The following is a 26,139-nucleotide window of genomic DNA, read 5'->3' as shown; positions in this document are numbered from 1 at the left end:
AGAATAATAGGAGAGATGGACACAAGGGCTTCAGGTTTGTGCACTAATGTGACTATAAGGGTGGGCAATAGACTATAAGCTCAGTGAGGAGGGAAGTATGGACATGAGGAACTTCCCTGGTGGCTCAGATGGTAAAAAATCTGCCTGCCATGCAGGAGACCTGGGTTTGATCCCTAGGTCGGGAAGATCCCCTGGAGAAGGGAATGGCTACCCACTCCAGTATTCTTGCCTGGAGAATTCCATGGACAGAGGAGCCTGGTGGGCTACAGTCCATGGGGTCACAAAGAATTGGACATGGCTGAAGTGACTTAGCACGCATGGACATGAAGGGATGATGGACATGAAAATGTGAAGGAGGTGGCATCTCCGTAATAATACTGGGGAGCTGCTACATACAAGGGCAGCAGGAAGTAAAATCTGAAGACACCCTTTAAAGTGGTGAGTTTAAAGCATGTGAGAGTGAATAGAGAAATAGAAAAGCTACCTGCCTCCAATAATATGGAGCATAAGAGCAAAGGTGGGGGACCGAACACAGTCCTCATTGGACAGAGTGGCTGGACTAATAGTCCTCCCAGAGAACAGTCAGACTTTGATTAGAAAAGAAGCTGAAGGGACATTTGGGGAGAGTTTAAGGATTATAGGGATATTGTTGATGTGCAATCATGAGTTCCAAGGATTGCATGGCAGGGTTTGGATCGCCTGGTTGGGTGTCAAATCAAGTTTTATTTGGGGATTACAGAAAGAGTTGGGGATTACAGAAAGATCTAAGAGTGCCAGAAGTAAGTATGACTCCAAAGACTTGGATTTCACAAAGGGAGGCTCCAAATCAAGGAAGGATTATGTCTAGAGTTGGTTTGTAATCAAGTTTTTGTAGAATTTACAATCATTTCCCTGTAGAAAAAGTCATTCTTGATAGTCATGTTCCAAGATTAATTCCCAAATATATCCAAAGATGAATGTTTTTAAGAGGAATGTAGAATACACCCACCACGAATAAGAATGTTTCTCTGTGATGCTTGGTTTAGAATTTCCATTTGGAGGAAGACATGTGCCTCCTTTCAGTAATGGGGCGTAGGACCTGCACACGCTGAGCACTGGTGGTAGAAATCAGCAATCGGCTTTGCTTATTAGTGGTAAATGGTAGTGACCGTCACTCAGAGAAAAGGCTGAGCTAACCACTCGTGTGATGTTGATGGGAACCGAAGAAAGAGCTTTCAGAGGCAAAGTCGGTGGTATGGAAAAGAGGCTAGGATGAAGGATGAGGAGATAAAAAGAAGAAAGATGTTCTGAAGTTGGCAAAGGATGTGCAGAGGGGATAATAAATCTCAGAAGGAATGAGTGAGGTAGAGTGAGGAGAGTGAGATAAAATGAAGACAGTTATTTCCTCCTGTGCCTTTCATTGACCCTACTTAGACGCCTGAGGGGGTGGCCACAGGCAATGGAATTCTGGATTACTCTTCACTTCTTTAGTTTCTTCTCATCTTTTCCATTTTCTTGTAACTCTTCCATTTCTCTCTCTTTTTTTCCTAAGAGGTCCAGTCACCAGACATGATTGTTGTCTATCTCTTGAGTGATAAAGTGGGGGCAAGGAGTGGCAGTTTTTAGCCAGTGGTAGAGGGGAAGGAAGAAGAAAGGAAAGGAAATCTCCCATGGGCAGTTTTTCTGGGGGAGTTAATATTGGTAAGTGACAAATGTAAACTGGTTCTCTGTAAGTTGGGGCATGACAGAATATAGGCATTTATATTAGAGTATTACAAAGCAGTCTATCACTAACGTCATTAGGAACAAGACCCCCCAGCCTTCCCTTGTCATGTGTTAATTTTCATCTGGCTTTCAAAAAACAATTCTGCACGTTCTTTCTTAGATAAACCTGCCTGCTGTGCACTCTTTTCTCTTACAAAAGTTCCACTCTGTTCAAATCACTTCCAGGGAAGAAGAGGTTAAACAGGAGAGTTCATCGTGGATTATATATCTACCAGGGCTTTTTTGTTTGTTTGTTTGTTTTTGGTAACATATGGCATCCGTCATTGCGAAGAGAAGTTAGAAAAGACATAATAAATAACATTTTTTGTTCCTGATCCAAATCTGTTTCTCCCCAAAGCCCAGAAACTGTCTTTCTAACACTGAAAGATATGAGCCAACAAGGCAGATCTTGGGAAAGACTGTCCCTTTCTCTTCAAAGAAATATTCTTGGAGGGTAGCCTGGGCTGTTTTCCTTTAAGATTTTCTAGAATGAACAGATGTAACAATTTTCTATAATTTGCCTTGGTGCAGATGCTAAAAGAGAACATTCACCATAAAATATATGCAGTATATGTAATTTCAGCTGGCTGTTCTGGGGTTTTAAAGTAAAAATGTGTACCTGCAAGCTGTTTTATGGTTTCTCAGTCATAATGATCTCTGTTACAGAGAAGGCTACAATGCAACCCCTCCTTCACGTGCAAGGTTTCCAAAAATATCTTGATACTTTTGCGTGTTCTGCAAGGCGCAGCAAGGTGCAGTGTTCTGCCCATGTTGGGTTTGGGAAGGGTATTCAAATGTTTAGTTTTTCTCTTTGACACAATTACAGAGTAATTGCATCAACAGGGAAGATGGTGGATAATCTGTGGACGAAGCCCTTGCAAAAGATGCTGTAGCCCGAACAGGCTTTAAGTAATAAAGGCTGCAGAGGAACTTCAGCTAAGGTTATCTTCAGCACGACGGCAGATGATGTTTACTTATTGAAACTGTGTGTTATTATCCTGATAAAACGGGAGAAAATTGGTGGAGAAGGTGGTGAGCATTCTTCATAGCTGCCACTTGCTACCTGCCTCCAGGGAGTCTGGGCTTATGCTGGGGGCATTCCTCAGGGGATGGATAAGGAGATGGGGCTGGGCGTCACGGCGAAGCCAAATCCCCAGACAGTCCATGAGTGAACGCACTGCTGCGTACCGTCCTCTGTCAGCTCAACGGTTGACCCTCCCTCCAATCGTCAGCCCCCATCACCGACTACTTCATTTGTCCCTGCTGCACAGAAATATGTTTTCCACGGTAATTACAAGATGGATTGCCACCAGCACCTCTCATCACATACTTGTTGAGCATCTACTACTAAGTGGTTCAATAGTTACCATTAGGGTTCCATTGGTCCTCTCCGCCCAACACAAACAGGAAGTTTTCCACCTCCACGACGCAGTGATGGGCACTGTTGTAGGGCATGACTAGAATTGAGAAAGGAAAAAAAAAGGACATATGAAAATTTTCATCTTAGGACTTGGATCATGAGTTATGTGCTTTCACCAAAATGCACAAAACATGAGACTAAGTCAGAAGGGAGAAGAGCACACAGACAGCAGAGCGGGGCACCCCCCAGTCCACAGGGCTCAGCAGTGTGTTTCCAGCAACTGCCAACCCCACCCCTTTGGATGAATTTTACATAATATTATTCCGCAGATCAATCAAGAACAACGTGTCGGGCTGCTTTCGATTCTTAAGTTCTCCTCACCTGCCTGCTGATGGGGATCGCAGTCTAAAACCATGAATGACACTCCCCAACGGTCAGGGCTGGGGGTTCCGTCTCGGAAGAAATCCCCCAGCATCCACTCGGAGCCATTAAGCTGCTCTGCCCAAACTTGGCTTGCTGGCAATCTTTCCATAAACAGACTCAGGGTGCTTGGCTGTTTTCTATTCCACAGCAATGAGCAAGCTGAATTTCCATACAGTTTTAAGTTTTTAAATTAAGGTCCTGCTGATTTAATGCCTTCTCCAAATGTATACGCTTAATTTCCTGTACAATGTCATTAGCAGCACAATCACACATTTTCTATCTATCTGCTTAAGAGCTCTTCTGGAACAAAGATAAAAACTGTCAGGAATGTCACAAATATCCATTCCCCTCGTCTTGCCCTGCTCTGCCCCGAATGCAGTGCCTGTGAAGAGGGGGAATATGATTCAGAAAACCCACCAAAGCCAGGTTGCCCTGGATCTGTTCTCATGCACGTGTTCGTTGGGGAGACACACAGGACCAGAATGGGACACCCCTGTTAGCCCGTGTGTGCAGTGCTGTGTTCGTCTCTGCTATTATTATATCACATGGTGACTGTAAACGTGCATGGCATTAGCTGTCACACCACGGGCAGTGTGGTTTGGGCCCAGTGACACCAGTAGGAAAAATGATGTCCTTGTTCAGCTCATCATATGGGCACCTTAAATCTAGGTGAGGACAAATGGGGAGGTGATATGCATGTTCAGCCAGGGAACTTATTGCTTGACACGGATCAACAGAGCACTTAAGAAACCAGTGCAGTGGGAAATCAATATGAGTCAGGGCCAGCTCGTACTCTGTACTCTTTTGCCAGTGGTGGGAGAAAGATAGGGAGACAGAGAGAGAGAGACAGAGAGAGAGAGAGAGACGGAGGGAGAGAGATAGGGAGACAGAGAGAGAACGAGCCTATCTTATAACCCAGTTTATCTGAGATGATACATATCTCTCATTTCACTTTGTTTTTAATATCTTCTATTTGTCTTAGAATGTACTTATGCTGGCTAAGATATGTATACAAAAATAAGGAGAAACTGGCAGAGCTTTGAATCCTTATAACACAGCTCCAGAAAGAGCAAATCAGATAGCTTAAGCCTCTTATTAAAGGATTTTAGGAGTTTTTCATTGTTTGTATTAGTTATTCACTTTTACTGTGAATATTCACTGTTTCTGAACTAATAGCCACAAGGGAGATGGCATTGGCATGGAAATCCTGGATTTCTGGGATTGAGTAAAAATTGGGTGTGCCCTGGATTTTCATGGCCCATGAGTTAAGTCAAATGATTTAGGGAGTTATCTAGGGAATGTCCTTCTGTCCCTCAACCTTCAGTTATCTCATTGGAAAACACTTTAAACCACACAGCTCCTGCAGGCTCCACTCCTCAGAGTCCATCGGGGCAAAGTATATGTTGAGTTTGTGGAGCAACTAAAATTGGGTGACTGGTTATGCGTTGAACACCTTTTTTTCTTTTCTTAAATTAATTCATCATTGTTTTCATTATGATGCTGGTTCCAAAATACCAAGCACAAAACTATGCTAGTCATATATTATTTATACCGTGTGTATTGTGAATGACCTGGTACTACTCTGGTTTATCATAATGTCATCTGGTCAGGGTACACTCAGCACAGGTTGTTTCACCTGGATGCATCTATTCATATGAAACATAAGTGTAAGAACAGAGGCCACTGGGAACTCCCTGGTGGTCCAGGGATTAAGACTCCGCACTCCCAATGCCGGGGATCTGGGTTTGATCTCTGGTTAGGGAACTAGATCCCGTATGCTCTCATGTTGCAACTAAGACCCTGAGCAGCCAAGGGAAAAAAAAAAAAGAACTGACTATAACCAACTTACTTACAACAATATTTATTTTACAGTTTTGGTCAATTCAATGCCCACATTTTATCAATAATAAAAATTGTACTATCTTCTTTTTAACTGGAAGTCCAGCTTTATATTAATAATAAAGCACAGACTCTGAAAATAGAACACTAGTTGTGTTTTGTTCTTGTCATTTACTTGCTCCCATTCAGGCAGAAATTAAGTGAAGGAAATAATACGTGATTTATTCTTAAGCCTCTTTCTCATTTGATTACCCCTATTGTTAAGCTTTGTGCAAACAAATGAAATTATTGCACTAAACTATTGAATCCTTCAAAATAAGGGAAGACAAGGTCTTTGAAATGCTCATATAAAGGCTACTTGAAGATATTCTCATTTATCTACCCAGTTTTTTACTCTTGTTTTAAAACCTTGCATGCTATATTTCTTGGCTCTTTCAGCATCTTCATTCCTGAATTATTGTTGTGAATCAAGAAACTATACATACACACAGAAAGTCCTTTGAGATGATTATCAATGTAAAACTCCAAATCTATTAGAAAAATGTTGCCATGAAATCAGTGTTTGAGTTTTGCAGAAGATCTCATTGCTTTGACTTCTGATTAAGCCCGAAGGAAAGCAAAATAAAGAAAGCAGTGAGCAAGACAAAACATCTGTTTAAAATGACACCGGGTACGGCAATTATTGATTATCTTAAATAACAAGAAAGACGTGCCCACTTCCTTCCACATTTCTCTAGGGGTGGACACTGGCCTCGCCCTGCCAAGCAAGTATCATAAGAGAAGTTTGTACTCCCTGTTCATATACAGCCCGGTGTGAGTTTTTAGCGTGTCAGTCAGTGAGTTAGAGGGAAAGGGTAAAGAGAAGCTAATCAGGATGAAATGAGATTAAAGGCTGTCTAATTTTACAGCGACTGTGATCCATCAGCCACTGTGAAAGTGACAGTGGAAATGAATGATGGAGACAGACAGGTGGGGCTGTACATTTCACTGATTTATCCTCAAATGCACTGGGCCTTATTTTATTGAGTGAACATGACCGCATTTATCATTACTGTCATCTAAACCCACTTCCCTCCATTTAAAAAGGTCACTTTACTCACAGGGAGTAAGAGAGAGGCACTTTCAAATCAGATTTAAAATCTAATAACACGTGTTTATAAGGCCCTTTGTGAGAAGTCTCAACTTCATTAAACAAACTCAAAATGCTATAAGGAAGGAGAAAAACAGCCAGAAAACTGAACAAGAAGAAACCTCTGGTCATCTGAGGGGTTCATTCAGTCTCTAAATGTGAAGCAGTTTGTATCATTTTTGTTTTCTCACTCCAAACCCTTGCTATTCTATTCTAGTCTGGGAAATTTCATAAACCATTTGCATTTAATATTTTTTAATTAAGAAAGTAGGAAGCAGGTGATTCTATAAAATAAACTTGGAGAGGATATTAAGTCAGACTATTTACTCTGAAGAATGACTGCTCAGCACACACTGAATAGATGTTAGTCATTGTTACAAGTTGAATCCTTGCCACAATTCACTTACATACCTGCTAATTGTTTTCTCATAATTTTAAAGCCAGAAAAATCTCAGTAACACAAATTCTTTTACCCTTTTCTGTGCAGTGCAATGAAATGTCCTGGGATGTTATTCACAGAATTGGTCTTTGTGGATGTGAAGATGAAAGTCAAACTCTCAAGAGTATTTCGTGTTACTTTTCACAGCAGGAACCACCATTAACCAAACTTTGCGACGTGCCAGGCATTGTGTGGGTTCTCTATACGTATATGTATATATAATTATATTTATATATATGTGTGTGTTTGTGCTCAGTCATGTCCGACTCTGCAGCCCCATGGACTGTAGCCCACCAGACTCCTCTGTCCACAGGATTTTTCTGGCAAGATTACTGGAGTGGGTTGCTATTTCCTCCTCCAGGGATCTTCCCAATCCAAGGATTGAACCCACATCTCCTGCATTGACAAGCAGATTCTTTACCACTAAGCCTCTGGGGAAGCCAATATTTGTGTATAGTTACCTATATTATATTTCTGAAAACATAGCAAAACTTGTGTTTTGTTATTACTGGCTCTTATTCAGGCAGAAATTACATGAAGGAAATAACACATATTATAATACATGATAAAATATAAGACATGATAAAATATATATTTTATTTGCCTATAGCTTTCATTTAATACAGCTAACTACAAGGGTCGCATTAGTGATTCACTTTATTTCTGTAAGAAATACTGAGGCCTTGAGAGGTTAAGTCACTTGTTGAAGGTCAGACTCAGCTAATGAATGGCAGAGATAGAATCCCAACACAGGGCTATCTGGATCCCAACCCACGCTCTCATCCATTTCACTCTACTGATTTTCAATAGGTATGTTCATCCAACCAGCAAGTAATTACCGAGTACCTGTGTGTTCAATGATGGTGTTCCTGAAAGTTCTGTATAATTTTTTGGTATTGAATCATATTTTAAATATTTATTCTTTTCTTATTTAAAAGGATCCTTAATTAAAGCAAGTTGACACTCCTTTATATTTTTTCCCTATAAATCCACATATTCAAAGAGTGGATTTTCTGAAAGTAAGATACATATTTTTGATGGAGCCAGAAAAACACTGACCGAATCAGCCAGGCAAGGATGGGGAGAGTCTATTGGCAGAGGGTTTTTATCTTTTGAACAAAAAGGGCATATTTCAACCTTGCAAGCAGATTCAAAGTACCGTGGGCCCAGAGGCCCTTTTCCTGGCATATAAAATGCACAGGGATCTTGTTGCCTTTATGAAGATCTTAATCTGCTAGAGATCCACATCTCGGTTTTCTCTCATATTTTATATCTAAGGAACATATGCCTCTTTGAACAGTAGGTATCCTTTGCAACCACAGATTTGCATGAACATCCAAACAAAAGACTGCATAGGGCTATGCCAAGTTTATAGGATGACTGAAGGTGTGCTTATTGAATGTTTATCATTTCAAGTAACATTTATGAGCGCTTTGATTTCCTTTTGGCCTCAAATACATAAACTTGCAAAACCGTCAAATATGACATAATTTTTGGAAAAAGTAATTATTGGCCATGTTTTGTAAAAGTACAGTCTTGTAAAAACTAATGATCTGCAGGAAGAATAAGTTTTCCTCAAATCCCTCTCAATCTTTCAGTTCCCTACTGCAGAGGCCAGCCCTGTTGTTTTCTTGGATTTTTCTTCCAGAGAAGTTATATATATGGGTCATTTTCTTTAATACAATTGGCATAGCATTCTATGGGCATACTATTCAGTACTTTGCTTTTTTTGCACTCAAGAATACACTCATTTATTCATTCCCCACCAATCAAAGATCTGTTTGGCTGCTACCCTATGCCAGGCAATGCTCTACTTGTTGGGGAGGTCATGACAAACAGGATCAAGGAATATTGTGGTCAGGGAAAGCATGTAACCAACATGGACACAAATAAACAGGCACTTCTATTTCAAAAGATAAGTGTGTTGAATAAAACTGGGTTTCCCTGGTGGCTCAGATGGTAAATAATCCGCTGCAAATGCAGGAGACGAGGGTTCTATCCTTGGGTTGGGGAGATCCCTTGGAGGAGGAAACGGCAACTGACTCCAGTATTCTTGCCTGGGAAATCCCATGGACAGAGGAGCCTGGCAGGCTACAGTCCATGGGGTCGCAAAAGAGTCAGACACGACCTAGCGACTAAACAACGACAACAAGGAAGAAGAATAAAGCGGGGTCCATGGAGAGGAAGGGAGAGAGTGAGGAATTTTGACAGTGGTCAGAGAGGCTCTTTCTGAGCAGATGACTTTTGAGCAGAGACCTGACAGAGTGAGCAAGGCAGCCACAGGGGTGGATGCAGGTATAGAGACAGGAATAACAAATGTGGGGTACAGCAAGTACACCAAGAAGCCCAAGGACAGAGGATCTGAGATAAGGTCTGGGAGGGAGACCAAGGCCAGATCTGTGCGATGGTGCAGCCTTGGTCAGAGGATAACCCCTGGATTGCCTACCATCCCCTTCTTTTCAACAGCCACACTGTGCTCCATCTGAGGGGAGTCCTGGGATGTGTTCCATCCCCTTCTGATTCACTCACTCAACGAATATTTACTAAACATTTATTATGTGCAGGCACTTCTCTGGTTGCTGATAATAAAGCAACGAATGAAGCTGACAGTACCCCTGCTCTCCGAAACTTCACTGACAGGAGCAGAAGAATCTGTACAAATACACGATGGAACGCCCAGGAACACAGCCAGGTGAGGATGGACAGTGTAAAGAGAAAAGCTAAAGGGACCAAGTGTTAGAAAGTGAGTGCCTGGCCGTGGCTCGACCTGGGGTCATCAGGGAAGGCCACTCGAGACTGTCACGGAAGGTGAATTTTGAAGGGTGAGAAGGGGTCATTGTGAGAAATCTAAGGGGAAGGGGTTCAGTCAGAGATTCCAGAGCATTAATGAGCTGGACGTGCCTGAGTAACCTTGAGAAAGCCTCCATGTCTAAATACACCAAGGGTGAGGGCCAGAGAGGCATGGGAGATGTTGGGGGCATGCAGAGGCAGGGTAGGTGGGTCTTTACAAGCCAGATTAGTGGTGTTGATTTTATTTTTAGCATGACGGAAAGGCACTGGAGAGGTTTTAGCAGCAGCAGGACGTTATCTATGTTTTAAAAACATTGCTCTGGCTTTTATGATGTTGTGAGAGTGAACGAGGGAAAAAAAGAAGATGAGGCAGGATGCTCCTTCTGTGGTCCAGGTGAGAGAAGATGAAGGCTGGGTGAGAGAGGGGTGAGAGGGCTGGAGAGTAGGGGCGTGGTGAAGTTTGCCGCTATTATTACAAGCAGGTCTCTGCTGAGTGTCCATGTGGGTACACAACACGCATACACAGGGTTTATCTGTAGGATTAATTCTTCCAAGTGAAATTTCTGAGCCAAAGGATGGGTGTCTTACTTGTTGATGGATGTCATTATATGGCACCCCTTTTAACATCTGTACCTTTGCCAACATGGTAGGTGAACAAATTGCTGTCTAGTTAAAATTTAAATTTCCATTTGTTTAAATATGAAAGAGCATTTTCCATATATTTCAAATCCATTTGTATTTTATACATTTCTCTACTGGTTTTTGATTTCTTGATATCATAAGTTGCCTCTAAGTATGTGATTTCTGTTCTTAAAGTGTTTTATGGAATTATCTAAATTGGCAAAATAAATGATATTTTGGAAGTATGGCATTGCTGGAATATGTATTTGGGCAATATTTACTCCTTGAAGCAAATTCACATAGCAGTTACATGCTGTTGATAAAAAATATAACCTGAAAGAAAGATGCCTCATTTTAATGACACTGAATGAGTATTTCTTGCCATTGGATTGTAGAAATTTTTTTTTTTTTACATTTTCTTCATTTTTATAGTAAGTATAATCAAGAAACATAAATCTTTTAAAATTCACTAGTTTAATCCTACCATCCTGTCTTTCTGCAAAGATCTAGCAACTTAGCCAGTGCTTCTCTGGAGACAGAATCAGACACACAGTCAAACTCTTGCATTAAATGGAGCACATGCCTGATAGATATTATTGAATAAATAACACATGAAAAAGGCTCTGCTACTTTTTTCTATTGTATTTGGATTGTATTATCCCTGCTTTATTGTTTACTTTCTAAGTTGTGTCTGACTCTTTGCGAACCCATGGACTGCAGCCCACTAAGCTCCTCTGTCCATGGGATTGCCCAGGCAAGAATACTGGAGTGGGTTGCCATTTCCTTCTCCAGGGGATCTTCCTGATCCAGGGATCGAACCCACGTCTCCTGCATTGGCAGGTGGATTCTTTACCACTGAGCCCTGCAAACTACCAATAAATGGACATGGTTTGTGTATTGGGGGATGATTTAATTATGGATGGTCTGTCTGGAAAATTAATCCCGTAAGAAATTCACATGGTCTGAATCCTGTGATGAGTTGGTGGAAGTTCTGAATTAACCCAAAGATGGCCAACACTTTCTCCCTCACTCCCAATCTGTTCTGCACACAGAGATTCGGGTTCCCATAGTCTCACTGGAGACAAACTTGTTGACGTGAGTTTGAGATATATCAATCTGAAAATAAGGGTCCATGTGTTAAACTTTGGAGACTATGCAAGAACCAAAAGAGTCTGTTTCTCTTTCATAATTAAAAAATGTATCTGAGGGAGAGTTTTCCTGAGTATTACTTTGTGATCTTCTCCTCTGTGCCACTGCTGTAAATGCATGACTTTATCCTACACTTGCCGAGTCATGAAATAGTGTATTAGAGACATGGATGGACCTAGAGTCTGTTACACAAAGTGAAGTCAGAAAGAGAAAAAAAAAATCATATATTAACACATATATGTGGAATCTAAAAAATAAAACAGATGAACTTATTTGCAAAACAGAAATAGAAACAAACGTGGAGAATAAAGGTATGGACACAAAGAGGGGAAAGGGAGGGTGAGAGACTGGGAATTGGGAGATTGGGATTGACATATATACACCATTGATACTATATATAAGTAGATCACTAACGAGAACCTACTCTATGGTACAGGGAGCTCTACTCAGTGCTCTGTGGTGACCGATGGGGAGGAAATCCAAAAGAGAGGGAATATCTGTATCAGATAAGATCAGATCAGATCAGTCGCTCAGTTGTGTCCGACTCTTTGCGACCCCATGAATCGCAGCACGCCAGGTCTCCCTGTCCATCACCAACTCCCGGAGTTCACTCAGACTCACGTCCATCGAGTCAGTGATGCCATCCAGCCATCTCATCCTCTGTCGTCCCCTTCTCCTCCTGCCCCCAATCCCTCCCAGCATCAGAGTCTTTTCCAATGAGTCAACTCTTCGCATGAGGTGGCCAAAGTACTGGAGTTTCAGCTTTAGCATCATTCCTTCCAATGAAATCCCAGGGCGGATCTCTTTCAGAATGGACTGGTTGGATCTCCTTGCAGTCCAAGGGACTCTCAAGAGTCTTCTCCAACACCACAGTTCAAAAGTATCACATATAGCCAATTCACTTCACTGTACAGTAGAAAGTAACACAACACTATAAATCAACTATACTCCAATAAAAATTAATATAAAAGAGTAAAATAATTTTTTAAAATGTCTTTTGTGTGTCACTCAGATCTGTGAGCTCCTTGAGGCTAGACTGTGACATCCCTATAGCTTTATGGCCACACCAGTGTCCAGTACATGGGATAATACAGCCTCAAGCATTGCTAGGGCTTTTATGCCTATTGCAGAAATTAGAAATGTTAGTGAATCAATAAATGTTAGTAGCACAAAAGCGTGAATATTATGAGAGAATGTGGCAATTACTTCTTTGGCAGGTGTAAAAAATGTATGAATGCGAGAAGATGTGAAGGAGGGAGGAAGTGAAAGAATTAAAAGGAAGAAAAGGAGAAAGATACATGCCTTAGATCAGGATTTTACGTTGTCTAGGAGGATGTCGCCCTACACCCAATATACATGTTAAACAAAGGAAATTTGTAAGTTCTTCAAAGACTGTGACATATTTCTTTAGGAACTATCATAAGCCTAATTGTGCCAAGGTCAAAGGTTTTTCAGTAAATGTTGATTTACAGTTTTAGTTCTGAGTGCTTTAATGGAGGGAAATGCTAATAACCAGCAAGACTGAGGAGTCTGAAAAAATCAGGCTTCTCTTAAGCTATTCAACCAAAACTAACTTTTCAAATTATGACTCTATCGTTACAATATTAACTACTGTATTTTGAATAGTTCTTGATATGTTAGTTAGAATAGTTTTATTTTTACTTTTGGAAGGTAAAACATCTTTGGGAATGAACTCTGTGTGCATACGTGCTCAGTCACTCATTTATGTTTGACTCTTTGCAAGCCCATGGACTGTATCCTGACAGGCTCCTCTATCCATGGGATTTCCCAGGCAAGAATACTGGAATTTCCTCCTCCAGGGGATATTCCCAACCCAGGGACTGAACCCAAGTCTCCTATGTCTCCTGCATTGGCAGGCCTGCTCTTTACCATTGAGCCACCTGTGAAGACCTGGGAATGAGCACTGCAATAGCTTCAAAATATTAGTTTTTGCCCCCCTGCATTTCTAAAGTGTGTTTTCAGAGGCATGCTAATGAAACATGCTAGTGCTTTGACGTCTCCTTTTTCCTAAGTGCCAATAAGTGTCTTCCTGATTTTGTCTTTCTGGAGGACTGAGAAATTGCACTTTTCTTTGGTCTACACCCAAAAAGACTCACTAAAAATAGAGTCAACTCTATAAATGAATTAAAGCCATAGAGCAGCTTATATTATTTAAACTTGTGCAAATACTTGATGAAGGTCAAAGGAGCCAGGGCTATTTATACTGTGGATGATATGGCAACAGGACAGCAAAAATGATTGTGCAACAGCTTAAATTCTCTTGGGTGATGGCTCTATTGTTGTTCCAAGTTATTGATGGCAAGAGGAAGGAAATGGATATGGTACATATAATGAGAATTTGTAAGGACGTATTTTCTGATGTGGATCACACACACTCATTATTGGAAAGTGAACTCTGGTCAGTCAGTTAGTCAGTTCAGTCGCTCAGTCGTGTCCGACTCTTTGCGACCCCATGAATCACAGCACGCCAGGCCTCCCTGTCCATCACCAACTCCCGGAGTTCACTCAGACTCACGTCCATCGAGTCAGTGATGCCATCCAGCCATCTCATCCTCTTTCGTCTCCTTCTCCTCCTGCCCCCAATCCCTCCCAGCATCAGAGTCTTTTCCAACGAGTCAACTCTTCGCATGAAGTGGCCAAAGTACTGGAGTTTCAGCTTTAGCATCATTCCTTCCAAAGAAATCCCAGGGCTGATCTCCTTCAGAATAGACTGGTTGGATCTCCTTGCAGTCCAAGGGACTCTCAAGAGTCTTCTCCAACACCACAGGTCAAAAGCATCAATTCTTCAGCCCTCAGCCTTCTCCACAGTCCAACTCTCACATCCATACATGACCACTGGAAAAACCATAGCCTTGACTAGACGGACCTTTGTTGGCAAAGTAATGTCTCTGCTTTTGAATATGCTATCTAGGTTGGTCATAACTTTCCTTCCAAGGAGTAAGCATCTTTTAATTTCATGGCTGCAGTCACCATCTGCAGTGATTTTGGAGCCCCCAAAAATAAAGTCTGACACTGTTGCCCCATCTATTTCCCATGAAGTGATGGGACCAGATGCCATGATCTTCGTTTTCTGAGTATAGTGAACCCTGGTAGTTCACTATAAAACTTAGGAGATAGCAGCTCATTCATTCACTTATTTCATTCAAAAATACGTATTGAGGAATTAGTTGTTCTGCTACACTCTGGGACGCCACTCCTGTATTTCAGAGCTCACAGTGCAGAGAAAAAGAGAATGTGTAAATAAAGAAGTAAGACACACGTGTTCTAGGAGAAGAGCAATGGAAGAAGTGGGATGGAAATAAGTATAACCTCAGGGAGAAAGTGAGACTTGAGATAAATCATAAAACCAGGACTGTTGGGGTAAATTATTTCCTTCCCTTTCTGTGCAAAGCAGCACTTTGTAGGTCAGTGTCTGGCAGACAGTTGTTGTTCGATAAATGACAGCTTTGTGTTAAAAAAATAAAAGACCTATCTCAGGCCATTGATGCAAGAGTTTCTAAAAGTGGTTCCTAAGCTGGGTCCTGGTGGTGGTATGATTTTGTGCACATACATACATTTTGCCTATGTATACACAATGACATGGAAGACTACTAGTGAGTCGGGATTTTTTTAAACAGAGTGGTTGTGGAACCACTGGGCATTTTCCATCCACAGAAGAACAGAATTCTCCCATCTGGCTCCCTTGGGCCAGTTGTTCCTGTGTCTCCTAGGGATTTCTGGGGACAAGGAGAAGTCTGAAGACACAAAGCTGGCAGAAGCCGTCAGTGCTCGGAGTGTTGAAGAAGAGAGTGGGGGCAGGAGTAGCCCATATTTCTGGATTTGGTGGAAAAAATAGCACCCAGGACCTCCCTGTGGGCTGAGCTGTGGGCCTGCTTGGCTAGAACTGCCATGAAAGGTTTCCCAACCAAGAAGATTAATTGCTAGGGCAAGGTGACCCTAACAGAAGCCATGTGGTGGACAGTGGGACGCCTTCAGCAGGTTCATAACTGGGACTTCCCTGCAGGTCCACTGGTTAAGACTCTGCACCTCCAAGATAGCGGGGTGGGTTACATCCCTGGTCAGGGAAATAAGATCCTGCATGCTGCATGGCTTACAACCAGAAAGTAATAATGATCATAATAAAAGAAAAATAAATAGAAGTTTTTTAAATTAAAAAAAATTAAAAAATAAGAAAGAGGTGTACAACAGTGTCTATAAAGACAGCTCATGAGAAAACAAAGTCAGCTTTACAGCATTTACCTCTTGAAAGTCAGGTTCTAAAAACACCAGGCAAATAAGAGCTTTCCTCTGTCTTCCTCCCCTTCTGCTCTATCTCTGGTTGAACCAGACTACTTGCATGGTTGATTTCCATCCAAGGGTGAGTCAGTCTTTCTCACCTTCATGTCAACCTCAGTGTGCAGGAAAGATTTAACACAGCAGGCCTGAAACTGCTATCCTTGGAAAAGTCTGGCCTTTCCTAGAAAGGTTGCTGCTGCTAAGTCACTTCAGTCGTGTCCGACTCTGCGACCCCATAGACGGCAGCCCACCAGGCTCCCCCGTCCCCGGGATTCTCCAGGCAAGAACACTGGAGTGGGTTGCCATTTCCTTCTCCAATGCATGAAAGTGAAAAGGGAAAGTGAAGTCGCTCAGTCGTGTCCGACTCCTAGTGACCCCATGGACTGAAGCCTACCAGGCTCCTCCATCCATGGGACTTTCCAGGCAAGAGTACTGGAATGGGGTGCCATCGCCTTCTCCGTTGGCTAATGTTAGGGAACTTAGATTTTAAGAGCAGTTCACTATCTTAGCTAAGAGTGGCTGTCTGTGCCCAAATTGTACAAACAATGAGATTTATGCTGTTTTTCTTTTGGGAGTATGGAATTTTGGTATGTGCTAGGCATACATCTACCTGACTAGTCCCCAGTGAAAGCTTTGGGCACTCAGCCTCTAATGAGCTTCTCCAGTAGACAACGTTTCATAGGTATTGTCATGATTGTATGCTGGAAAGAATGGGTGCAACTCGTGTGTATCCACTGTGAAAAGCCTGGTTTCCTCTGGACTTTGCCCCATGCATCCTTTCTTATTGCTGATCCTGCCTTCTATTTCCCCCCTGCAATAACTCACAGCTATAAGTAAGACTATATGTTGATTCTGTTAGTCCTCCCAATAAATCACTGAACTTGGGGAACCACAGGAGACAGAGACACTTCAAGTATATTTAGAGAACAAGGTTTTGATTGACTATCCCAAGACACCTGGGGTTGCTTTAAGAACTTTTCCTGTAGCCACAGGGAGAGATGAGGCATCCAATACAGAGGTTTTAAAAAATCAGTGGTTGGGAGAAAAAGTTGTTTTTGGTTAGTCCCATATGTGAAGTTCTCTCAATAAACTGCAGATATAGGTATGAATGACATGACTGCTTCTGGGCTCTGGGGAAGTGTGGTCAAAATCAATGTGCAAACGCAGCACAGTCTCATTATAGGTACTGGATTTATCAGAGCTTTTTACATTATGGCCCTTTTTATTTTCTTGGGGAGCTTGCAGTTGTTATATTATTTGAAACACTAATACAGAGACACAGGAGACCATCTGTAAGGAGTGCACAGTGGTCCAGGAGCTTTGTGGCAGAGAAATCCAGAGAAGGGAGAAGTCACTGGGGCTTGCCTCCATCAGGTAGTGATACACCATCTTTAATCTCTCCCTAGCCATTCCATCCTCCTGCTGTGTTCACAGAGTGCTTTGCCTTATCTTAAAAAATAAAAAAAGTGACAGAAAATGAATACTTCTTTATCCTGCTGCTCCTTCCAGGTATCCTTAGAGCACCCCATCCCCTGGGCCATAAACACAGAGGTGGACACAGTGAGTGACTGGTCAGTCTCAAGATGGCCCCATGGTCCAGCCAGCCCCCTCAGCGGGAATTTCACCCTGGCTCTAACAAGAAGAAATCTTTCCTTTCTGGCCACAGATCCTGGAGTTTCTTGTGAAAATGGAGAAGCAAACCTGAGTAAGGAGAAATGAGAGGAGAACAGGAGCCAGGAGAAATGAGACCAAACTTTGACATTTTGTTTCTGAGTTATCCATAAGGTCAGAGCAGCTCTCCTCTCCTGTTTAGATGGTCTATAAACCCCTTTCCCCACTGGCCTTTTAAAAAGCCTTCCAACAGTCTCCTTTACCCCTTTTAGTTTAAGCTTCACAGGGCTCCCAGAATGATCCTTCAAAAACCAAGTCAGATGATGACATTTATTTCTGGTCAGTCTTTTCCTTACTTGCCATTGACCTCAGTAAAGTTTGAAGTTTTTGAAATGACCTACCAGAACCATAAGGCCAGGCTGTTGGCCACCTTCAACCAACTTTTCTACCACTGTCTCCTTCCCCAGTGGTGCTCCAGCCACACTGATCTCCTTGGGAATTTCCCCTATGACCCCAACACATTCCTGGTTGAGGACTTTGCTCTTGCTGTTTGCTCTGCCTTATATGTTTTCCCTTCATGCATTCCCATGGCTCACTCCTTCACTTCATTCAGTGTCCCTAGAAAGTGAGACCTTCCCAGGTAACCATTAAAAAAGGCCTCCTCTGTTATTCATCACTCTTTTACCCTCTTGTAGTATTCTCAATAGCACTTGGAAATGTTTATCATTAGACAGATCTTTTGTTTATAAAGTATTTCCATACTAAATATATTAGTTGCATAGACAGAAAACATACTAAAATATTCGGTTCCTGGCTGCATTAATGCCTTGCTCATCACTGAATCCCTAGTGCCTTGAAAAAATATCTTGCACACAGAGAACACCTGATAAACATTTGTTAACTTGATACAAATCATTAAGTTATATTGAATTGGATTTCTGTAACTTTCAACCAATACTTTTACATTTCAGATGAAGAAAGTAAAGCAATTTAGTTAAGGCAGACTAACAATGCAATATGCATGTGGCTTTAGCTCCTAGGTTCAGTCTTGGAGACTTATGTGCAATCTGCCTTTTAAAATGGAAGGCAGTAAATTGTCATACAGATCTAGGTTTGGTATCATTTAACTGTGTGAGTTTAGAAGTCGTGGTTTTCTTCATCAGTAAGATGTGAATTATAATATCTACCTTATAGGGCTATTGTAAGAATTCAATTAAATTGGATAACTTACAGAATGCACCAGGCTCATTACAGACAAACGATAAGAGTTAGTTCTTTTATTGTCCCCTTTCCTTAGTTCTTCCTTCAAATATTCTTACATTGTTTAATTTTATGAAGGACACAAAACCCCAAAGAAGCAAAATTCCTTCACTTGTGATAACTAGTTGACAAAAGCATGAAACTGTTAGAGCACGAACTTGATAGAGAATGGACTTTAAAACACAGTTTTGGTTTATTGGGGGTAGAAATGTATGGTCCTCAAAAGATTCACATTTGGCTGTGACTAGGATGAAGTGACACAGGTCCCCATATTATCAACAGGTATGCTGATGATCCTTGTGTGATTTAGCCTAGCTTAACATGTGTTCCGTGAGGATAAGAGATTTCATTTAGTTTTTACCTAACATATATCACACATGGACATCACCAGATGGTCAATACTGAAATCAGACTGATTATATTCTTTGCAGCCACAGATGGGGAAGCATGATACAGTCAGCAAAAACAAGACCAGGAGCTGACTGTGGCTCAGATCATCAGCTCCTCATTGCCAAATTCAGGCTTAAATTGAAGAAAGTAGGGAAAACCACCATGTCATTCAGATATGACCTAAATCAAATCCCTTTATGATTATACAGTGGAGGTGACAAATAGATTCAAGAGATTAGATCTGATAGATAGCATGCCTGAAGAACTATAGATGGAGGTGCCTAACATTGTACAAGAGGCGGTGACCAAAACTATCCCCCCAAAAAAGAAATGCAAGAAGGCAAAGTGGTTGTCTGAGGAGGCCTTACAAATAGCTGAGAAAGAAGAGAAGCAAAAGCCAAAGGAGAAAGGGAAACATACCCAACTGAATGAAGAGTCCCAGAGAATAGCAAGGAGAGATAAGAAAGCCTTTTTAAGTGCACCATGCAAAGAAATAGAGGAAAATAATAGAATGGGAAAGACTAAAGATCTCTTCACGAAAATTAGAGATCTCAAGGGAACATTTCATGCAAAGATGGGCTAAATAAAGGACAGAAATGGCAAGGTCCTAACAGAAGCAGAAGAGATGGCAAGAATACATAGAAGAACTATAAAAAAAAAGTTATTAATGACCCAGATAACCATGATGGTGTGGTCACTCACCTAGAGACAGACATCCTGGAGTGTGAAGTCAAGTGGGCCTTAGGAAGCATTCCTAAGAGCCAAGCTAGTGGAGGTGATGGAATTCCAGCTGAACTATTTCAAATCCTAAAAGATGATGCTGTGAAAGCGTTGCACTCAACATGCCAGCAAATTTGGAAAGCTCAGCAGTGGCCACAGGACTGGAAAAGATCTGTTTTCATTCCAATTACAAAGAAAGGCAATGCCAAAGGATGTTCAAACTACCGCACAGTTGTGCTCATTTCACATGCTAGCAAGGAAACACTCAAAACCCTCCACACTAAGCTTCAGCAGGATGTGACCGAGAACTTTCACATGTATAAGCTGGATTTATAAAAGGCAGAGGAACCAGAGATAAATTGCCAACATCATAGAAAAAGCAAGGGAATTCCAGAAAAACATCTATTTCTCTTTCATTGACCACGTTAGAGCCTTTGACTATGTGGATCACAACAAACTGTGGAAAATTCTTAAACAGATGGGAATACCAGACCACCTCACCTGTCTCCTGAGAAATCTGTATGCAGATCAAGAAGCAACAGTTAGAAGTGGACATGGAAAAACGAACTGGTTCAAAATTGACAAAAGACTACATCAAGGCTGTATATTGTCACCCTGTTTATTTAACTTACATACAAAGTACATCATGTGAAATGCTGGGCTGGATGAATCACAAGCTGGAATAAAGATAGCCAGGATAAATATCAACAACCTCAGATATGTAGATGATACCATTCTGATGGCAGTCAGAGAAGAGGAACTAAAGAGCCTCTTGATAAGGGTGAAAAAGGAGAGTGAAAAAAACCTGGCTTAAAACTCAATATTCATAAACTAAGATCATGGCATCCAGTCCCATCACTTCATGGCAAATACATGAGAAAAAAGTGGAAACAGTAACAGATTTTATTTTCCTGGGCTCCAAAATCACTGTGGATGGTGACTGCAGCCATGAAATTAAAAGAGGTTTGCTTCTTGGAAGAAAAGCTACGGCTAACCTAGACAGTGTATTAAAAAGCAGAGACATCACTTTGTTGACAAAGGTTCATATATTCAGAGTTACGGTTTTTCCAGTAGTCATGTACAGATATGAGTTGAGCACCGAAGAATTGATGCTTTCAAATTGTGGTGCTGGAGAAGACTCTTGAGAGTCCTCTGGACAGCGAGGAGATCAAACCAGTCAATCCGAAAGGAAATCAACCCTGAATATTCATTGGAAGGACTTAGGCTAAAGCTGAAGCTCCACTACTTTGGCCACCTGATGTGAAGAGCCAACTCACTGGAAAGGACCCCGATACTGGGAAAGACTGAAGGTAGGAGGAGGAGGGGGTGACCAAGGATGAGATGGTTGGCTGGCACCATCGACAAACGGCCATGAGTTTGAGCAAACTCTGGAAGATAGTAAAGGACAGGGAAGCCTGGCGTGCTGCAGTCCAAGAGGTTGCAAAGAGTTGGACAGGACTTAATGACTGAACAATAACAACAACAACATATATTAGACACCTACTTCATGCTATGTATAAAACAGAGAAGAATGCAGTGGCTTATGTCCAATGAAGGAAAAATTTATGTCACATGAAAATGTAATGCAAAGTAGAATATCAGTTCAGTTCAGTTCAGTCACTCAGTCGTGTCCGACTCTTTGCGACCCCATGAATCGCAGCACGCCAGGCCTCCCTGTCCATCACCAACTCCCAGAGTTCACTCAAACTCATGTCCATCGAGTCGGTGATGCCATCCAGCCATTCCATCCTCTGTCGTCCCCTTTTCCTCCTGCCCCCAATCCCTCCCAGCAGCAGAGTCTTTTCCAATGAGTCAACTCTTGGCATGAGGTGGCCAAAGTACAGCTTTAGCATTGATAAAGGACAGAAAAAGTAGAGGATAGGTAATGACATAAGTTGAAAGTACAGAGAAGGATGAGACAAATGAGTAATTTTTTTTTAAGTTGTCTTGTAAAATAAGAGCTAAAAGGAGATTTGTGATGGGTCTTTGAAGGAAGGATGGGAAATGGGGCGATGCTGAGGAGCTCAGGGAATTCCAGTCAATGCCATCTGTGTGCAGAAAGGCATGGTGGCTGGGGAACTGTTAGGGAGCTTGGCTGGGTTAGAGTGTAAAGCAAGGTTTGAGAAGCAATGGGATGTCAAGTTGGGAAAGCAGAGTGAGACAAGGTCATGGAGGTGCCTAAATATCAAAGAGTCAACTACTCTCAGTAGAGAGGCTGTGAAGATTTCAGGAAGGGAGTAAAGTCTTAACCAAGTGAACAGGGAAAGGATCTTGTCCTTAGATCATGTTAACATTCTTTCATCACCTGGGCATGTTTCTGCTAAAATAATAGTAAGTCCCTTACACTTGAACCTTCAAGTTGAGAGCTTTCAAAGATGCGAATGTGTATCTGGTTCCAGCAAGGAACCAGATGCTGATGTTGTGCCAACAACATCAGGCTTGAGTGAAACTGCAGCTTGTCTCCATCTCTTATTGCTGATAATCTTTCAGCTCTACCATTACCTACCTCCTCTAATTCTTCTCATCAGTAACTCTTTTTGCCTGTTCACTCAATGCCAGCCCCTGTATGCCAGCTATTAAAATGAAAGTACTATTGTATTTTTCAAGGTACTGTGCTGTAATATTAAAAATGTTTTATCTTGGGGATTTGTGTTTTATGCATCATTTGTGCGAAAGGTAAGTATTATAAACTTATTACAGTACAGTACTATATAGACAATTGTGTTAGTTGGGTGCTTGGGGTAAGAGGTACCCAACTTATGAATGCACTCTTGGTACAGAACTTGTTTGCATGTAGTGGACTTACTGTAATAAAAAAAAATAGCCATCATCTTAAAGATCATAAATGCAACAAAAGAGATAAAGGTCTAAAGGGAGCAAAAAAGAAGAGTGTAAGCATCTTCAAGTGTCAACCCAGAAAATGTAAAACATAACCACATGTAAAGGCTAAGAGCTGAAGACCCAGAAAAAGGCAGAAATCAAGAGAGGGAAAAAAGACCATTAACTTAAACATGACAATGGCTATTATTTGTGGACAGGGAATAGGCAAGAAGAGTTTTCATAATAACATAGGGGAAGAAAAGAGAGAGAGTAGTCCTCATAACTAAAAAAATTAGTTATTACTGTAAACAAGACTGTCCTTCAAGCATTCAACTTACTGTGGCTTCTCCTTTACTTCAAGTTGATAAAATGGGAAGTGGCATAATATCTCTTTGGCAGAATGATAACTACTCTAAGCATTGTCACTCTACAAAGTAGGAGCCACAGTTTAGTTCTTACTCTCCAATAAAATAGCTAATGAATCGTCGTCGTCCCTCAGGAAAAGCATCTGAGCATCTAAGGCTGGCAGTGAGGCCTAAAGCCATTATTAAGCCTTTCTCTTTTCCACTTCCCCCTAGCTGTCAAGTCCTTGCTTCCCTCCTGACTCAGCTTAGATACCAATACTTGCCTTTTAATAATTTCCTGGCACACACACACTCAACTCTATTATTCCTTTCTCCATTCTTCATACTTGTGTAGAAAAACCAAATCTTGGTTATATCCAGCCACACACAACTCCAGCATGTGGCTGGAGATATATTTTTATGACAGCATTTAAAATTCACGTTATTGTTGCCTGAAATTCCTACTGTGTTCCCCTACACCATTTATTATCACACTAAGGTCTAGGACCAAACTGGGCCCACCACCTGTTTTGGTAAACAAAGTTTTATTTAAACACAACCATAGCCACCAGTTAATATATTGTCTGTGGCTGCTTTCTTGTTACCATGGCAGAGTTAAAGAATTGCAACAGATACCTAATGGCCTGCAAAGGATGAAATATTTATAACCTTGCCCTTTAAAGAAAAACTTTTCTGACCTTTGTCCTAAATGACTATTTTGTAGCTTGCTCTCTCTCAACTCTGTAACATCTGCTCCCTGATTTACTTTTAGCTGATAACATTGCTTTCTATTTCACTGAGAAAATGGAAACATTTAGAAAAGAACTCCCACAGGCTTCCAGCATCGTACCTATCAAATTACCTGCATCAGTATTATCTATACCCTACCTTTCCTTTTGCTTCCTTTTGTTACTAAGGGTGGATGGACCATCCACACTCATTTCTAAAGTCAGGCCCTGCATTTGCATCCCATTCTCTCTCAACTATTTGAGGATATTTTCTGAGCAATCTTATCCTGTCTTGTGTCTTTCATTGCCCTCCCTCCACCCCTGACTCCCGCCCCAGGCTCTTTATCAGATCTCCCCTACCAGCAGAGAAACAAGGGCTGCTTTGCCACCTTAAAAAACATTCTTGGATCAATATCCTTGTCTTCCTCCCTATCCCATTCCTCTGTTTTCCTTTATATAAATAATTATTGAAAGAGTTGCCTTTACTCCAGGTTTCCAATTGTTTCCCTTCCATCCTCACTTGAGCCTTTTCAATAAGGCTTTTATGAATAGCTTCATCATTTCACTGAAGCATCTGTTGTCAAAGCCCATGTTGATCAGTGAAATGTCATTTCCCATCGCTCATCTCATGAGATCTAGCTGCGTCAATTTGCATCGACCACTCTCTCCTATACCTGTGTCCTTCCTGGAGACCATTCTCTCTGGATCCTCCTTCAACCTAAGCGGCTGCTTTCTAGTTTGACTCACGACTGGTTGCTGCTCATCAACTCAATCTGTTAATGCTGACATGCCCTAAGAGCATGACGTTGAAATCTCTTCTCACGTCCATCCACCTCACTGTCTTGGTGATCTTCCAGCCACATGATTTTATTCACGTCAATACAGCTCCACTTGGGTACCAAATGTGCTCTCAAACTTAACATGCCTCCAAATAAACCCTGCCTTTTCGCTCCAAATGTTTCCATCGAAGTCAGTGTCAATTCCATCTTTCTACTTGCTCGGGACAAGAACGTCAGAGGCATCCTCGACGCTTTTCTTTCTCTTGTAATAAGCTTGGTAAAAATAAATCATTCATTTCTCATGGGATAAAAGGTATCCTTTTAGACTTTTTCTTTGCCTTCTCACAAACACATAAAAATGGTATGCATATGATACATCTGCTTTTCTAATCTTCTGTCACCTTAAATGTATGGTATTTTCATTAAGAAAAATATAGATTTTTCCTTAGTAGTTTTTAACAGTGGTATGTATATATTTTATTTTATATTATTTATATATAATAATATAATATATATATATAAATTATATATATATGTATATATATATATATATATTTTTTTTCCGGTATGGATAAACTAAAACTCACTCAACATCCCCTAATTGTCAAACACCTGAGTTTGGTTCTTATTAATTGCTCTTATAAACAACACAGATGTGAATGTCTTTGAATGTGATATGTAAATGATTATTTCCTCAGAACAAATCTTAGAAGTAGCATTGCAGACATCAGGACCATTATGTTTCTTAAATGTTTATTTTTTTGTAATTTATATATAACTGTATAAAAATAAAGAAATAAATTTTCTGGATTTCTAGATGAGCATAATGTACTAAGATATAGTGATGAAAGTTACCCACCAAACTATGGATGATTTAATAATGTTCTTTCACTGACTACATTTGAATTACAGTTGTGAATCCAGTGCATGTAGAAGACGTTATATATTTGATTTCTAGAAAATGTTCCTTGTGGTTGTGGATTCAAGGTCCTTGTGGTAGCTCCGTGGCTCCCTAGGAGTTCATAGACTGGCAAACCCAGCTTTGGTTACTGATTTAGAGAAGCAATTCTCTTAGCATGTGATCATAAATGGAACCTATTTCCTCTCCCATCCAAGTTGCTCACTTCTTGACATAACAAACTGTTACAGTAGGAATATTAATTCTGGTACTAAGCAGGCAAGTAAAAAGAGTTCTCATTAAAGCAGAGTAATTATACCTATGTAGTCAGAATAAAGTAGGATTTTAACTGAGGGCTGTTTAAGTTAACTTCCTCGATCGAATCTTTTTATGTGCGGTGAGGGTTTCCCTCTGGAATTCATGGCAATCGCTTTAGCATTCCTCAGGCATTTGAAGACATGTGGAAGGAGTGTCTGTGGACTGCCATGGCGGCAAACGCACACCGCCGCACTCTGCTCAAACACTTCTTGCACTGTTGCAATTCTGAACTCAACCACTAGATGGTGTACACTGTTCTCTGCTGGCCCCCCAGAAAAGCATCAAGAACTCTGCTCAAATATGGGGCTCTAAGTAAAGCCAACAAAAACAAAGAGGAAAACCAACATCCATACAACAAGTTTTGGGGGATCTCTTTAAAACTCTGGTGTCCTTTCCCCACCCCGCCCCCCGCCCCCCGATGCAGGCCATGCTGAGTTAGAGAATAATATCAGTGTTATTTTCTTTACTTCATTTCTCCTAAG

The 26,139-nt window shown here is 41.2% G+C and overlaps 1 protein-coding gene across 1 annotated transcript in view; it reads right to left on the bottom strand.

Annotated features, from left to right (window-relative positions):
* The window catches only part of KLHL14 (kelch like family member 14), a 113,075-nt gene that overhangs the window by 18,766 nt on the left and 68,170 nt on the right, over positions 1–26,139 (bottom strand). The window contains exon 3 of the mRNA NM_001192466.2: positions 3,111–3,200. Coding sequence (NP_001179395.2) covers positions 3,111–3,200 — 90 coding nt within the window. The remainder of the gene's footprint in view (positions 1–3,110; positions 3,201–26,139) is intronic.

This window comes from Bos taurus, chromosome 24, assembly GCF_002263795.3.
Source record: "Bos taurus isolate L1 Dominette 01449 registration number 42190680 breed Hereford chromosome 24, ARS-UCD2.0, whole genome shotgun sequence".
Lineage (NCBI taxonomy): Eukaryota > Metazoa > Chordata > Mammalia > Artiodactyla > Bovidae > Bos > Bos taurus.
This window is presented reverse-complemented; position numbering and strand designations above follow the sequence as displayed.